Below are 17,082 nucleotides of genomic sequence, written 5' to 3' on the forward strand. Positions count from 1 at the left end.
ACGTGAAAACAGTGATGCTAAACATGAGCCCTATCTGTAATTCCCAAGGGCTGCGGGCTCTCAGCCACTTCCCTGTGGCTGTCCTGTATTGCTCCAGCTGAGCCACACTGCACCCTGCAACAGTGTAACCTAATGGGGTAAGTCTAGTGTCACTGCTGCCAAGACAGTAAAACATCCTCATCCCTCCATCCCAGACACTAGAAGCTCTGCTTTAATAAAATACAAACTGGTCATTATAACATGTAGGACACCATACAAATAGCAATGCTCTGCTCTGACCCAGCAGATTAAGCTGGAATTCTACAAGCCCCCAGACACTGCATAATAAGGTCAAGGACATGTTTCCCAGCAGGATTTCCCTATTCAGTCATTAACATCACTAATTTTTCCTAGCCCATCTCAGGAGTCAGCACACTGCTGGGGCTACACTGCCCTCATATAGCTGTTATGGGTTTGCACCCCTATGCTGCCCAGCACCCCAGCCCCAGGTACACACATGGGCAGTGCCAAATTTCCTGCTTTTACCTCTCCTTGGGCTTTTCTGTGCAATTGTCCCAAGAACAGGATAGGCACAGGGCTGTAGTATCCTCTCTGTGAATGAATCATGGTTTGCACAGCAGACCTGACTGGGTTTTCACACCTCTGGTTCTTCTAGCTACCACAGTCAGAGGTCTCCTCAACCAAAATACTGTTTAGTTTTAAGAGTGCAGGGGAAGTGTGTAGGAACGATTTGAAAAGAACACTGTGTCAACATGTACGTGCATCTGATGATGCATCTTTGTGGTGCTACTGGGTAGGACTTTGGTCCCACTGCCCATCTATGATTCTGTTGGGCCAGTGCTCACCAGCTGCTCTGGGACACTCATGATGAGGTGTCTAAGACACAGCCATAATTTCCTCTTTTCAACAGCTTTCCAAAGCCCTGCTGGTTTATCCTGCTAACACCACATAGGTGTGCCAGGCTCAACTCCTCAGTGGCTCTGTCACCACAGTTGTGGTCTTGGCTGGTGTGCAGACATGTCATGTCTACTTTTTAGTTCCCTCTTGCCCCCTGGAGAAGTTATTGCTTGTTTTCACAGAGCAAGGCCTTTGCCTGGACATAGCTCTGCCACGCACAGGGGAACACAACCCTTTGGTGGTGGCGCAATGGCATCAGAATCCAGCCATCTGCATGAAGCAAGCCTCAACAGGAAGCACCCCATGGTGACCAGACCTTTCCACTCAAATCTGTCTCTGTCTATGAGGCTTACCAACAAAATGTCAAAACCCATCACTGCAACATTAGGTAGGCAATGTGACTTACATGGTAGTCAGCACCACATATGATAGCAAGGGCTGGGAAGCCTGGATCTTTATATCAGCAGCTCTGAAATGTACGTACTAATTGAAAAAAAAATTATATTTTTTAAAACAAGTCAGAAGTAATACATTGAAACCCCACAGCAATTCTATACTTTACATGCCATATTATATCCTATCAGAAAGTTATTTTCATTTCCAGTGTTGCTAGCTCACCATAAATCTTACAATATTTGGGATTCTTCTTAAATGCAGTACCAGGAATTGAATCTTTATCTCAGCTTCCATTTAAAACAAAGTATCTGGCAATATCTCACATCTGAGCACAAATGTCATAAACCAGGAGGCAAATAAAAAGAACCACTGTCTTTATAAAAGAAATTTTCTAGTATTTGGGGTAATATTCGTCCAACATCACACAGAATTATGCTGTTGGATCCCATGTCCTATAAATGCAATGTCTGCATGAAGCAACAGCAATAGAGGAGTGATTTACAAGTTGCACAGGGATTTTTTTGGTGTGGTGGTGGTCTTTCTACACAGCCAAACAGGAACTGTAGTCTGCAATCCCTGAGTGAGGAATGCCACTGCTATACCTCAAGAGGGTTGGGTTCACCTGACCCTCTTGGTGTAATGCCTGGTGGCAGCAGGTGGGGGCCATTCCACTCCCAGGGGAAGCCCACTTCACTGGCAGGGGAGCAGGAGTGGATACGCTGTCCTACAGCGCCTTGCAAACGCCATGGAGTAAAAATATTCTGCTCTTCAGCCAGGTGTCTGGAGTTTGGGCACATCATTACAGAGACACCCTCTATTAGTTTCCACAGAGTTTCAATTTCCTTATGGGCTGTCATGAGCAACTCTTGCTCTGTTGATTACTTCACAAGTTTGAGTGGCAGAAGAAGCCTGAGCTCCTTACCATTCTGCAGATGCAACAATGTAGCCCTGTATATAAATAAAGCATCAGCCATGAACATGGTGCACTCAAGTAACTGCATGCACCACAATGACCCTGACATATAAATACATAAAGTCCCTTTGCAAAAAGTACCCTACTATGTTTACGCGCAAGAGGCAATGAAAGAACATCTTTATTTATATCTCCACAGTGGGAAGGAAAATGCTAATGAATGATTCTGACAGCAAAATAGGAGCAAAATAGGCTCTGAAGCCAAAGCTGCCTGAAGAAGTCAACAAAACCAATGACAGATTTGCCAGGAGCAAAGGTTTTTCGATGAGTCATGGGCCCATCTCAGACTGCTGCAGCCTCCACCGGATGCAGCTGCAAGGGCCCAGACCTTTGTCAAGACTCAAGTGCCCACAGTGATAAAATGGGGCTCTTTGGGACACAAATGCCCACGACATCGAAGAGACATGCACGATCCACGAAAAGCTTCTTCCTTGCAGACCTTCAGAACTAGGCACAGTCACAGAGGCTGTGGACAGGGACTGGCAGCTGCCATGCATGTGCCTGTTTCCTGGGTCCCTGCACCTGGCCAGAGGTGCCACATCCAACCTCCAACTGGGAGCCTAGCCTCAGCCAGGAAGGCATCAGGAAATAACAATGTCAATAATTTACATTAATAAATTAATAAATATGAATAAATAATATTAATAAATTACACATAATGAGTGGATGGGAGACTCAAGAAGCATATACATATGGGAAAAAGCCAATAAACACAAATATGGTAGAAATAAAAGCAATAAACAAATATTAAAAACATGACCACATTTTTATTTTGTTGTAAATGAAAACCAAGGTGGTAACATCACATGAAGTGATCTGTGATTTCTTTCCAAAAGAAACTGATGAACTCCATCCTGTATTGTCTGACCTGGATGCGAGAAAATGTATCTTTAAGTACCCTACAATAATGCCCTATCCATATTAGTGATTCATCTAATTGGCTCATGGCATTTGATAAATTCAGTACTGCTTTATTTGTTTTTTTCTGGTACTTTTATTCCTTTCAATGCATTTGACAGGAACACAAGAAAAGATAATGTGAAAACAATCTCATTCCTTCAAAAAATCAAGCCTGGTGGGCTACTGCTCCCTGTGATGAAGGCTGCATAGCTACAATAATGGTACCTTCTACTAACAAAACAGACTTATTTCATGTATTACCACTCCAAGCAACAAGTCTGTAGGAGAGAAGCCCACGTACATGTATGTGCTATGTTCACTGCAATGACCGTAGGCTAAAAAAAGAATTTTTTGCAGATGCTGTAAATTATTCACATGGTGTGGGAATTTTATCAACATAAGCTGGGCAGGTATTATCCACCAGTTCCTCTAATACATTTCTTTGTTTTTCTGCCTGTCAGACCAAGTGGACTTCAGGGAAGAAGAGCCTGTCTTTTTTTTGTGGAGCGGTCTGACCACTCCCATGGTGCACATTTCAGCATCACCTGAGTGAGAGGAAACAGCAACAGAAATTGGAAAATCTGCCTTGCTGCTGCAGAGAGGAGACCATCAGAGACAAGATCGCAGTGAGCAGCAGAGCCTGTCTTCTAGGCCACAGTGTTAAGCACTCAACCAACATCCCCAAGAAATGATGACAGAAACTCACTGCAGCCCCTGAGCTCCTTGAGATGCTGGAGAAATGGCACTCCTGCAGCAACCTTAACAGAGCTGTTTCATGTAGTTTGATAAAAGACAGCATTTGGCCCATGTCTATGGTCCTTCTGCAGTCTCTTACAGCATGTAAACCAAGGCAAATAATCTCTTGTCTCACCATCCAAAAGTTATGCAATCTTACAAAGACTTCAGGAGGAAAATCCAGCTATTTCAAATAATTGGCCCTTGCAAATTAATTTATACCAAGGCAGCTTTTATCTTTTGGGAAACTGAAGGCATTCTTCTGCCATTCTTAAAAGCGAAAAGCAGTACGGGAAGAGCTCCTACTCCCATGCAGCAGCTGGCCAGTGAGGGGCTGGAAAAAGCACAAGGGAAACTAGGAAAGAGCCTTGGGATTTTGCTAGGATCCTTGAAATCTCTGGTAATAATCAATCAGATGAGAGCCATCTTCTCAGCTTCTCTTCAGCATCCCACTACACAATTCCAACACATGAAAATGAAACACTCCTAGGTCATTCCTGTCTTCACGCACATGATGACCACAAAAGTAATGTTCATATCAGAAAAAATCTCTTTGGTTAACAGTGCTTCTCTAATAATTGACAATTTATTCCACCATGGCTTTATTTCGCCTAATCACTACTTTCATTCAAACAGATAGGAACACTCAGTTTCTTGGCTCACAAAACCCTCCAGATGCATATCATTGGCTATACACTATCAAGGAAAACAATTACTGCTTTTTTCTCATCTTCAGAATCACTGTTTCCAAGGCTGCACTATCCTGCATAGGAAAATGAACCAGCACACTTCAGTGGATAATATGAAGAAGTCCTTTGACCCATCAGCAAGAAAGATGGTATTTAGATACTCTTCCCTCCAGCAATTCCCCTCCTTTCCCTATCCCCACAAAGATTTATGTTCTGAGCCTTGGCCTGCCGGTAGTACCTGTTGTGCATATGGAAGACCAAGAAAACCTGGAGCTACCTCCAAAGAGCCAGACAAAGAACTGGACTTGCTTCTTTATTGGCAGGGCTGTAGGAAAAGCTGGCTCACTCCCCAGAGCTGCAAAATAACCCCTTTAAAAGCTTCTAGGCACAACACATCACTGCAAAAGCCTGGAAGGCAGCAGGTTAGTGTTTCAGTAACTGCAACGGTACTAAGGATCAAGGGGATTTCTTTCAGCCTAAGAGTAGCACAATTTCATGAATATTTTTCAGCCGCTCTTGTTTATAATGAAAAGGCTTTGTGTCTATAGGACTGGCTGTTTAAACCACCCAGTTACCATGAGCTACACTTAATTTTAGGAAAAAGAACACCTGTCTGAATTATATGTAAATACACACTGTCAAAAATGTCACAAGAAACAGCATTCCTCTTTCAACCTATAGCTATAGGTTTTGATCACTGGAATAAGGGATGCTGCAGACAGACTGGTGATAAAAGGCTCATAGCATATGTGTCTAATAAGTTTGGTTTTGGACATTAACTTATTTTCTTCCTGGAAATGTTGCTCAGAAAGAATCTGAGGATTTCACCACTCGTGCAGGATATCCAGTGTTAGACTGGATATCTCACACTGACACCCACTGTTGCATGGTGATTAATCTCAAATGAGCTTTTGAACCAAAACTTCTCAGACATGTCAATACATTGGTTTAGGTTACACACTTCCCATGTAACCAGTTGCATCCAGGAACCCTGAAGAGAAACATGGCAGCCCTACTTTCCAGCCAGAGAACTGGGAGCTGAATAAGTGAGCTAGTCTTCTCTTCATGCCAAAAATGAACTGTGAAATGAAGCCGTGGGGTGCAGTGTCTGAAGAGAGGCTCCGCCGGCACCGTTAAAATCCTGTGGCACTTTTCTCAAGGGAAGCAATAGTCCTGCTAACAAGGCCAGATGCCAATTTAGAGAATTAAATTCTGCCTACCCAAACTCCTCTTGTTTCATGTGGCTACAGTGCTCTTCACGTCCTACATAAGAAGTTTGGAAAGGGTCTCCTGGAGCCCCGGGACCCATTCCCTCCTGCTGTTGGCAGCCTACAATGTACCCCCTTTCATAGACTGGTCAAGTTCTCTCCAAAGAATAATTTGTTTTAGCCATAATTGGAGGTTGATCCAGAAGTAGTTAAAAACTCGCTATTCTAAATGGGGGACTGCTGATATGCACTGTTAAACACTGGCTATGCTCCATCCCAGAGGCAGCTGCATTTCAAGAGCTGGCCAAGCAGAGGGCCAACCTCCAAGTGCCAAAAGCACAGGGAAAGCCAGGAAAAAAAGGAGACAGTCCTATGGGCTAGCTGTAATGGGAGGAATCATGCAGAGGATCATGGGGCAAGTTGGAGAAGCACTTTGCTCTTCATATGCCCTGGTCCTCCAGAGATGCTGAGCATCCAGAGGGCCTTGTAACGGGACATGTCACTCCTCCTGGACAGCCTGCAGAAGAGGGGGAGGGATTTGTCACAACCCAGTCCACAGATCTGGCAGTATCGTGCCTGGTAGGCCACATATGGAAAACTAAAAAGGCAGGTGCTGGTGCTCAGAAAACAACAGTTGTGTTGCTCAGCCTTGTCAGTGACTGAACTCTAAAGTATCTTCCATGGTAAAATTTTCCAGAGACCAAAGGTTCCTCTTCACATGTGTCCAGAATGGCCCCTGTCTCCTGTCCTCCAGGGCACAGGTGAAAACTAAGCTTGGGTTTCCCCTTTTCCTCTGAATTCACTTTTTGCTCCCCCATTATTTGAAAGGAGAAGCTCCTCTCCTCCACTGTTGGAAACTTGGGGTGTCCAAGCTAGTGGTAACCCCACACAGTGCTTGGGAAGACAGGCTTCCCTGCCAGGAAGGAAAGCTTGAGGGCCAAGCCAAGATATGCACTTCACCCCAGCCATCAGCAAGGTGGGTGGTGGTGAGATGGTGTCCTGCTGGTGTGCTGCTCCTGCCATCACAGTCATCTCATGCTGAATGACCAGCTGCCACAGCCTGGGACTTTGAGGCTCCTACATAATTTAATTGACTCCAGCCTAGCTTCATTTACTTCATCTCATTAACTACTCCCCTAGAAATCTTGTGCTTATGAAATAACGGTCTCCATATCTTGCTAGATTTACTGATATAATGCAAAGAACTGGACTGGGTTTGGCCATCACTGCAATCACTCCTAGATGGACAGACTCTCCTTTGTATGTGACATTTCTGAACAATTCATGTTTTCCCAAAGACGGGATCATCAGGAAGATGCTGTTAAAGAGGTCTTTTTCCTACAAAGTGTACTTCAAGTGTAGAGATAGGCTTTGAAAACATACTTCCCTAACTATGTCCTTGCATATCCTGAGCACTGCTGAACACCAGGCAGGATCCCTCTTTCCTTCTTGTCAGTTTGGGCCTTTGTGCAGACGTCAGTAGCACAGGGCAATTAAAAAAGCTCCTTGCAGCCCTCTAATGGGTTGATATCTGTTTTGAGGTTATTCTTGCATATTTGCCCAGGTTCTTTGTGGAGTCCCAAGTCCTGCAAGTGACTGAACTCAAATCTCTTGCTATCCACATGATCCTTGGAAGATCTCAGCACAGTGAAAATGTAGCTTCAGTTAAGGACAACAATGATAAGCTTGAAAACTAAGATTATTCAGGCCTAAAAGACAAAAAAACAGGCAGAAATTTCTACAACCCAAAATCAGGACTTAAAATTCACTATCATTAACTCCTATTTGTGTTAGCGAGTGTTACAACTCCTCATTTTCTGTCAGGTCAGAGTTGTGAGTAGAAAGACACGATTTACTTCTGCTCTACACAGCCAGTTTCAGGTAGAACCAGTAGGACTGGTGTCCAAATCCTAAAGGAACAGAGACAGGCTGCATGCAGTAACAGTGCAAGGCAAAACATATGAAGGTTTTTCTGCTACAAAAGGCATGAGATCGATAAAATGCTCAGTAAGACACACATCCCACAGCAAAACAGTGGCATGTGATGTTTCACAAGTTAAAAACACGTTAGAATTTGTTGCTGGAATATAGTCAAGCTGCAAATACGTCTCTCCTATTAATAGCAAACAGCAACAATAGCTGAGGTCTCCAAGTGATTTATTAGCAGTATTCTGAATAGATGAACACTAAAATAAGTTACTAATTTACTAAAATCTTGTCAAGGAGACTCTGCTTCAGTAAGCCCTTTTATTCTGGAGCTTGTCTAAATGGGGACACTCAGGCGAGCTAATCTGAATTGACCACAGATGGGAATGTAAAGTGAATGAGATAATTGCATTGCAGAGTGGACAGTCACTCTCACTCACAGTAAAAGAATTAACATCTGTTAAGGCCCCTTGTCGATGAGCCCTCAACAGTGATCTCTAGCCGAGGATAATTTTAAAATTAGAGTGTCAAAAAGGAAGTATTAATATGATCTGAACTATGGGAGGGAAGATAGCCTTTTATGCATACTAGTAAAATTAGTATTCCTGTCTGAGCATGAACCTGAAAGAGTTTATTTCTGCGTCATGTTTACTTGGATCAGATTAGTTTGGCTGGTGAATCCCGTTCTGATTGCCCTTGCAACAATGTGGCTGAAGGGTTACACCCTAAAAAACAATGAAAATGTTCAGGATTAGTAGCATATTTGTGTGATTCAGGCTAAAACTTGACCTCAGTCTTTTTCTCTTAAAACACTGATGATATAAGGCCAGCATTTAGTGGTTTCTGCCTATGCTAAACAAGCTGCTGCTGTGAAACAATTAATTCACTAAATTAAGCATAGGGAAAGTCTGTAGTGACCCCTTTATATGCAGCTGGTCTGATATTATTCCTTGACAGGGAAGCAGTTTCTTGTCCCTTTCACAATGTTGCAAATCCAACCCCTCCAATAGGCAGATGCTTGAAGCTTGTTGGAAACCCAAGTTGATTGTAGCAAGGCTTCCTCCTACCTCCTGCTTCTCCTTCACCCACACTAGAGGAGCCTCATAGTGGGGGACAGCCTGGCCCTAGATGTTGAACAGCGAGAGCTCCTGAAAGCAGTGCCAGCCACAGGTGGACTGCTGAACAGGATGCAGTAAATGTCTGGGGATGCCAGAGCAGGAGGTGGGCACCCACCATCTCCCTCCTTTCCTGTTCCCTACTAAGGAGGGGCTCAGTAGGTTTGTTTGGCTCCTCTGTACTTGCAGAGAAATCACTGCTTTGCTGGTTGTTGAAACAGTGGTTCTTCTTTGCATGAGGTCAGACTACAGCCAGGCTGCTCAAGCACGGGGATCAGCCCAGCAGACTCTCTGAGCACATCTGACCTGTGAACTCACGCTTATTTCCACCGAGAAAGCCATCTAGACCAAACCCAGGGCACTAGTGCAGTGTTCTCGACATCAGTATGTGCCATGCAGCCTTCAACCTCTTTCCTCTGCAGTTCTGTCCAGATCTGTCCTTTCCCTCCTAATCCCACCATTGGGCTGTTGATCCTCCATCTTTTGCCTGCTTCAGGGTAGAGTACTCAGATGCATCCAGATCAGATGAACCATGTCTGGTGGTTTTGCAGCACTAGGGACAGGCAGCAAAGAAGAGCAGAAACCTGCCAAGCCAGTAGACCTTCCAAGTGCCACATGTGGCATGTGACATATTTACTACTTCTGGTTCCCACCGCTGTGGTCCCACCTTCCAAACATATCGCTTTCCCAGTGCTCTCCACCACCCCAGTCCCACCACTGCAAAGGGAAGCCCAGACCTGCACTACTACAGAAGAAGGATGAAAGGCCTCTCCCAGAGCCATTTCAGCATTTCCAAGGTCTTGATCTTTGAAATGAACCTGGAAGCTTGGCAGCTTGCTTTCTGCACTATCGTAAATCCTCTCAAGATCAACATCATGGCAAACTCTGATGAGGGAGGATTTTTGTCATACAAGTTGAAGTAGGCATCTAAGGAATGACTCTTGATGATGAAGGCTGAATGCAAAACATCTGATCTTTCTTTGCAATAAAAACTTAGGCAGCTACAGCTTTGACCCAAATTAAGACAGGTGATATACCGAAAAGAGGCCATAAGCCCCTGAGTAGTATGGGATTCTGCACACTGTTGCCTTGAATGGGGGCTTGCAGGCACTGTAATGATAGGCAGAAACACAGGCAGATCAGCACCACTTGCACTTTGCAGAGGGCTAGAACCAGAAACCACCAGCCCAACAAGCCACAAGTCTGTGCCATTTGGGGTGAGTCACTACTGCCTGAGGCCTCACTTGAGGCAAACTGCTCATCCAAGGGGCTGAGCAAGCTGTCAGCTGCATGCAGAGATCCCAGCCTCCTCCAAAATCCTGCAAGCCCTTACACTGTGCCCAGAAATGCACATGTGGTGTTGAAATGTTTGAAGTGTGAGAAAGTGGTGACGCAGTTTGGATCACGGGTTACAGTTGTTACATCGCAGTTAAAGAAAATCTAAAAAGTTACAGAAATCAGTAGCACTCACAGAATTTGTATCTGTCCTTTAAAGAAAACTGTGGTAAATGAGTTGCAATGAATAGTACTCTTCAGACCTGAATATTTGAGATGATTGCATATTTGAAACCACTGTTTCAAGTGAAAATTACTGTTTCCATATGTCTGAAATTAGGTACTACCAGAAGTGGGAGTAAAGCACAACATAACTCCAAACAGAACATAAAACTAGGATGTTTCTTTAGGTGAGATACATGTTGCTATTGGCAGCTACAAGTAATTGCTGGAATGTAGCACACTGTAATAAATTAAATGTGATATTTGCTAAGCATGCAGGCTTGCCATCTGGTCACCAGGGAGCTGCTGCTATTACTTTGCAGGTAAAAAGTGGTGTTTAAGTGCAGAGAACTGAAGTGTGCCATACAAGCAAAATCTTCTAAGCTCCAGCCCCTTGGATGCAACATTTGTTTAAAAACTGGACCAATTAAATGCTCTTGACTTTTATAGCTTCTTTGCAATAACAGATTAAAGCGATGCCAAAAGAAGAGATCCCACAGGAGCAAACTTGGCACATAGCCTGGTTTTGCAGCTTGCTACTGCAGATGGATCAAACACTACCAAACTTTTCTTCTTGAGATGGGCATTGCTTTCTACACACAAGACCCTGATTCTACTGTCCCCACACATTGCACCAGCCCACAGAGGAGCTGGCCTGAGGCTGGGATTTGCACAGGTTCTCTCCGGGTACAGCCCCCATCCTAGTGTGACCACAACGAAAACTGCAGGTGCTAGCTACATGGGACCCAACACAAATGAGGCAAATACTGCCTTGTATGATGCCCTGGGTTTCTCATCCCTGAGTCACAATCCCTCAAAAGATGAAAAAGAAGTGCGTAAGTTATACACCCAAGACATGTCCCACTGGCTGGCCTAAGAGCTACGGATTACAGTCTCTTCCCTGCCTCACAGGTTGTCATAGCTTTATGATTCAGGGTGGTGTGACACAGAGGCTGGCACAAGTGCTGAGGGCCAGAAAAATTCCCAGTGGGGTACGTACATACTTTCTTTTGCAGGTCTCACTTTGTAGCTAGCCCTGATTTAGAACCACAGAATGGGTTGGATGGGAAGAGACCTTTACAGATCATCTAGTCCAACACCATTGCCATGGTCAGGGACATATTTCAGTAGACTGGGTTGCTCAAAGCCCTGTCCAAACTGACCTTGGACACTTCTAGTTATGGGGCATCCACAGCTTCTCTGGGCAACCTGTACCAGTGTCTCATGACCCTCGTAACCAAAAAATGTCTTATGTCCAATCTAAACAAATTTCAGTTTGAAACTATTGCCTCTTGTCCTGTCAGAACAGGCCATGGTAAAAGGTCTTTCTTCGCTTTTCTCATAAGCCCCTTTATATATCCACTCTGAAAGGAAGTTTAGGCAGCTTTTTTGGGAGCACGAGCAAAGAGTGGCAGCAGAAGAAAGAAAGACAGCACTTGCTCTCACCAGCCATCTGATATAAAGTCTAATGAAATAATCATCCTGGGTCTGTCTGACAGGTCTGGAGATCCTTGTCTCTGAGCTGAAGAGAGCATGGAGCAGCTTCTCCTGAGCAAGACACTGTCTACCTCCCAAGACACAGCTAAGAGATGCACTTTGGTAAAAAAACAGCTTTCAGTATTTCTGCAGAGTCGCTTCCTAGCCAGAGCATGGCTAGAGGTGACTCCAAATGATTGCAAAGGGGTCTGAATACATGATTTTTCTCAAAATGGTCTTCAAGCACCAGGTTTCCACCTCAAAACCAGTTCTCAGCAGAAACTGCAATTATATAAGTGACTCCCTGACTCACCAACCAGACTTTCTCCTTTCTTTTTGTTAGGCCAGAGGGGAATTTTAAGTTTGATTAAACTTGCAAGCAAGTTCATTAAATCAGGCCACTAGAGGGAGCAGCCTTTAAAATCTAGAGCTGGTCACCGGGGATGCGTCCACACAAGTGGGAACTCAGGAGGGCAGCCCCATGGCCGTGGTTCCCAGGGGAGGCTCTCCAGCACGGTGGGACAGGCTTAAGCACTAAAGGGAAGAGTACTATTGGTAGCACTTCAAAATGTATGTTACTATCTGCTGTTTTTGATACTGAAAATAATCTTTTACATTATTTTTTTCTAAGCAAATGTGACGTTTTTCCTTTTTTCAAGTTCTTTTCATGTAAGTGCACACAGGGAAAAAAAAAAAAGATATAAGTTCCTTAATTATTTGGCTAACCTGGTTTATGGGAACCACACTTCAGTGTGCGGTCAGTTGCTATTTTCACTGGTTACAAGCCTACTTCTCAGTGAAGGCAGTCACTATTAGAAATCAATCTAGTGACTTTTAATTTTAATGTAGTTGCATTTTGGTCAAAGTCAGACTGGTTTGCATCACCCCAAAATCACACAACTGCAAGATCTGGAGAAGGCCATCTAGAATGATGTTCCCTTTGGTGTTCCCAAGGAATCAGCAGCATATGCCTAGGTTGCAGTTGTGTGTGGGAGTTAACCAGGTGAAAGGAGAGGAATTTTTGGAAAAGACGGGGATTGTGAGCTCAGTAAAGCAAGAGACAGGGCGGTGCCTATATCACCTAGGAAAGAATTGCGATAATTCACCTTGTGAAATACGTGCGATGACAAGGGATGCTGGTGTAACAAAATATGGAGCATAAACACCAGTGCAGAGATTGCAGATAGAAAGGAGGCTGGAGCAGGGGCTTTCTTGTACCAACACAGGCAGACTTACCTCTCCTCCAGTGCAGGGGAAGGGACTCGAATATCTGGAAGTGCAAATGGCTCCTCTCTGCCTCACATCATCCTCCAGCCCGAAGGTGGCTGAGCAGTTAGCAGCAAAGTATTTGTAAGGCTTCCACGTCTCACCAAAGTCCTGGGAGCGCTCCAGCACCATGGCAGCCGGCCTGGGAGACTTGAAGACCATAATCAAGTGAGTGAAGTAGAAGGTGGCTTCCAGGTCCAGCTGGATGGTCTCGCTGGGGGCATCCTGGGCTGCCTGCCACCAGGTGCGGGGCAGGCGGAAGGGGGAGTCAGCCATGGCGGCGGGGGGGTGTGCCAGGCCCGCGTGGGCTCGGCTGCACTGGCTGCAGGTGGGGCGCTTGCAGCGGCGCTCGGTGTCCTCGGTGTAGGTGCAGAAGGGCTCGGCGGCATCATGCCCGCAGGACGTCTCCGTGCGCAGCACCCGCCCGTGCGCCAGGTTGCCCATGCGGGGGTTGCAGGCCTTTTCACAGGGGCTGCTCGCTCCTGCCACACCGCCCAGACCTGCAAGAGAGTGAGGGGCTGAAGCTGGCTCCTGAGGTGGAAGCACCCCACCCTTTCAGAGCAGACATGCCTGCAGTACGCTTTTCAGGGACAATGCTCCTGCCAACACCATGTGATGCTGGTACCCGCTGAGCCCTGGTGGGACTGTGGGAGAGTGTGGCACTGCTGCTCAGCTCTCCCCTCCGTGGAGCTCAGTGTGTCTACGAAAGCAAAAAAAAACCCAAACCCCCTCAGGTTTTCCCTGAACTTGGGAAAATCCCTACCATGAGATGCAGAGCAGGCAGCAGGCAGGAGAGATGCCTCCACCTTGCCCTCTTGCCCTAAGGGACCAGAGCAGGGCTGAGGCTTTAGGGACAATGATTGTGGCCATGCCACTCATGCCCCGAGGCCTCCAAGGGGATCCAGGTGATCCTGGGGAAGTGCAGAAAAGCACACGAAAGACGGACTGCTGCCAAGGCCGCATGCCACCACAAGGCCAGGAGATGGCCATGATGGCCACGGGGGACGGCACTGCTGTGACCCAGCTCACCATGCAGCAGATCAGGTGTTGGGGGTGCAAGATTAGATAGGACTATCTCCTGCCAGTAATGACCTCAAGCCTTCACACTCTTTCCCACCACTCCATCCCTACCCCAAATCTCCCCACAGAACCAAACTGCTGCCGACGTCAGTGTTTAATTGAAGCACTGCCTAATTTTGGAAAGGCTGTCACTGATGTGTGTAAAGGGGGGGAAAAAAGAATCTTTGGTTGAAATTATGCTGGCAATCTGCCTAGCAGCTGAGGCTCTGCGGTTTTTGTTCAAGTTTTTCTGGAAGCCTTGTTGATTTAAAAATCCACAGTTAAAGTGTCAAAGAAAAATAAAATCACCATGGGGTTTAATGTGAAACCATTGGCAATATAACCCTCCTGGTGCAGGAATGTTTGATTAGGGGCTCTCCACTTCTTTATTAATAGATACAAGTAGGTCGAGGCTGTATTTGATGAACTATAACTGTTTGACACACAAAAAAAATCTCTGATGACTCTGATGTGTGCAGGTCAAAGCATCTGAGGTGCATAATGTCTTCTTTATCACCAGGCCAGTCATACATAGTCAGCTTTGTGCACCAATTAATGTCTTCTTGGCATTTTTGTTATGTCCAAAGGTCATTTCAGTTTAGCATCCAATAAGTCCTTTATCTGGGGTTAATTCAGCTTTTGTCTACAGTGTCATAGTTGCAATTAAGCTATATTACACACTAGCATTGCTAAGCCTTCCAAGACTGACAGCGTTCTCCACTTCTACTGCTCCTCAAGAAACACCCTGGATAAAAAACCTATCTACCACAAAAGGTCTATACAGCTTTTCAATAGCGATTCTTCAGAACATATGTGGAATGCTCACTACGAACCCAGTAGAAAACACTTCTGAATCCAGTCTCTGTATTTCAGTGGGTAAGCAGTCTTGGGAAATTTTTAGTGAACAAGAAATGCTCAGTCAAGTTAGCTTCCTATGGTGTGCTGGTAAAGCTGTGTCTGAGATGACCTATCGTAACTGTGCAGAACATATTTCCTCTAGAAAAGTAAACAAACAGAACTGTAAGGTTAATGTAACATCACTTACATCTCCCGAACATCCTTTTCAAAGTGTTGTATAAACATTAACTAACCTACGTAGCATTCCTGAGGGATAGGTAAGTAAGTGCTATTATCATATTATCAGTTAGGCTAGCCAGTAGTTGGCCTAATTTATATCTTTGGCTGCTTTCCTGGATTCTTTGGCTACGTGTAACACAGTGCAGTTAGCCGCTAAACAAATAGATGAACATTTACTGTGGTTCCCTCAGTTGTGGGATTGCAAAGAGATTTGGGAAGCGGCAGAAAAAGAGCAGGGCTCTCAGTCAGTACCGTGGGACAGGTAGAGATTATTGTTTTCTGCACACTGACTGCTGCCCCTGGGGATGCAGTGGAGGAGGACCTGGTCAATGGGACGTTTCCGTGACTGCTGTTCCTGGCAGGGCTGGCATAGCTGTCCCCAGGGCAGGGACAAGGCTCTGCCTGAGCCCGGCCAGGAGGAGTTGGCTACCAAATCCCATGTGAGACCCTGGGAGCTGAGAGTATTTAACCACTCCAAGCTCCAGCTGTGCTACAGCCCTGGTCATGCATGGTCACTGACTGCAGTTGTCCTTAGGCCAGGCATAGAAGGTCCCTTCCTCACCCAGGGTCAAATTTGGGGCAAGGGACCTTGGCTTCAGCAGGATTTGAGAAATGCTGCTGGCACATAGACGTGGGTCCCAGGGGATGAAAGGGAGGAGAGGAAACCCCCTTTGAAAGCGTGTTTGTTTTCACTTGAATTAGAAAAGAATTGCATGACCGATGCAGAGCACCGCATGTTATGAAAAGTGACAGCTTTCTAGTGTAACGCTGGCTGCCACAGGAACTCAGTAAAAGGATAAATCCAGAGCATTGAGAGTTCCATGCTGGAACCCTACTCTGCCACAGTGCTGGGAAAGGTGCTTTTCCCTACTTGCACTTAATGCATCTGCCCACCTAAATCATCCAATTCTATGTACTGTACATGCCATCAGACCGGGATCTTCACTAATGAGTAAGAGCATGCAGTGAATATCATGACTCACCTGTAAAACATCCATGGAAAATCATATGCTTCCTGCTTAAGCATTTTAGCAACACATGGCTTGTGATGTTTCGTTTATATCTTGTGCCTGATTAAATGTTTGTTTCCCATCTGGGTTTTTTCTTCTTTTTAAAGAAGGAAATTGGCACTCAGCTTGCAACCGGCCGAGGAAGCGTTATGCAAACTGTTTATGCCCGAGTGTCTGCTGCGGGGCGGCGGGACCCCGCTGCGGGCAGCTCTGAACGCGAAGTGTTTACGCTACGGGAAGAGGCTTTGAAAACCCTCCCCGCCCTGCCCGCCGCCCTCCGCACCCCGACGGCTCGGGGCACCGCCGCCCAAAGCGCCTGCGGAACCCGCAGCGCTCCGCCGCTGCCACCCGCATCGCTCCGCAGACGGGCCCCCCTCCCGGGGCATCCCCTGAACTCAGGCCTCGTCCCGAGCCCACCCGGCCTCGCCGCCCCGCGGAGGCTCCTCGAGCAGGGACGGCTCCGCACAGCGCGATGCGCCGCGGCCGGACCGCTCTTTGTCTGCGGCGCGGGATGCGGGTGGGATGCGCATCCCGGCCCCTGCCCTTCCACACACGCCCGCGCACGCGGCGCACCGAGACGCACCGCATGTGCGGACGCACAGCCTGTGCGCGCACACCTGCGTATGTGCACGCGTGTGTGCGTGTGCACGGACACGGGCGAACACAGCCGTGCGCACGCCCGTGTCCACTCGCGCACACACATACGCACACACGGCCCGTATCTGCCTCGCACGCCCGCGGAGGACGGAGAACGCCGAGCGCGGCCGGTCGCGACCCACCTGCAGCGGCGGCGGCGCCCCGCAGCAGCAGCAGCAGCAGCAGCAGCAGCGACGGCAGCGGCAGCCACATCCCGCGCCC

At 46.5% G+C, this 17,082-nt stretch overlaps 1 protein-coding gene across 1 annotated transcript in view; it reads right to left on the reverse strand.

Moving 5' to 3' along the window:
• The window catches only part of NTN4 (netrin 4), a 45,349-nt gene extending 29,073 nt beyond the window's left edge, over positions 1–16,276 (reverse strand). The window contains exons 1-2 of the mRNA XM_017804530.1: positions 16,198–16,276; positions 13,049–13,578 (exon numbers count right to left, since the gene is read on the reverse strand). Coding sequence (XP_017660019.1) covers positions 13,049–13,578; positions 16,198–16,222 — 555 coding nt within the window. The 5' untranslated portion in view covers positions 16,223–16,276. The remainder of the gene's footprint in view (positions 1–13,048; positions 13,579–16,197) is intronic.
• Between the last annotated feature and the right edge of the window lie 806 nt (positions 16,277–17,082).

Source organism: Lepidothrix coronata, unplaced genomic scaffold, assembly GCF_001604755.1.
Source record: "Lepidothrix coronata isolate B3197 unplaced genomic scaffold, Lepidothrix_coronata-1.0 Scaffold9, whole genome shotgun sequence".
Classification (NCBI taxonomy): Eukaryota; Metazoa; Chordata; class Aves; order Passeriformes; family Pipridae; genus Lepidothrix; species Lepidothrix coronata.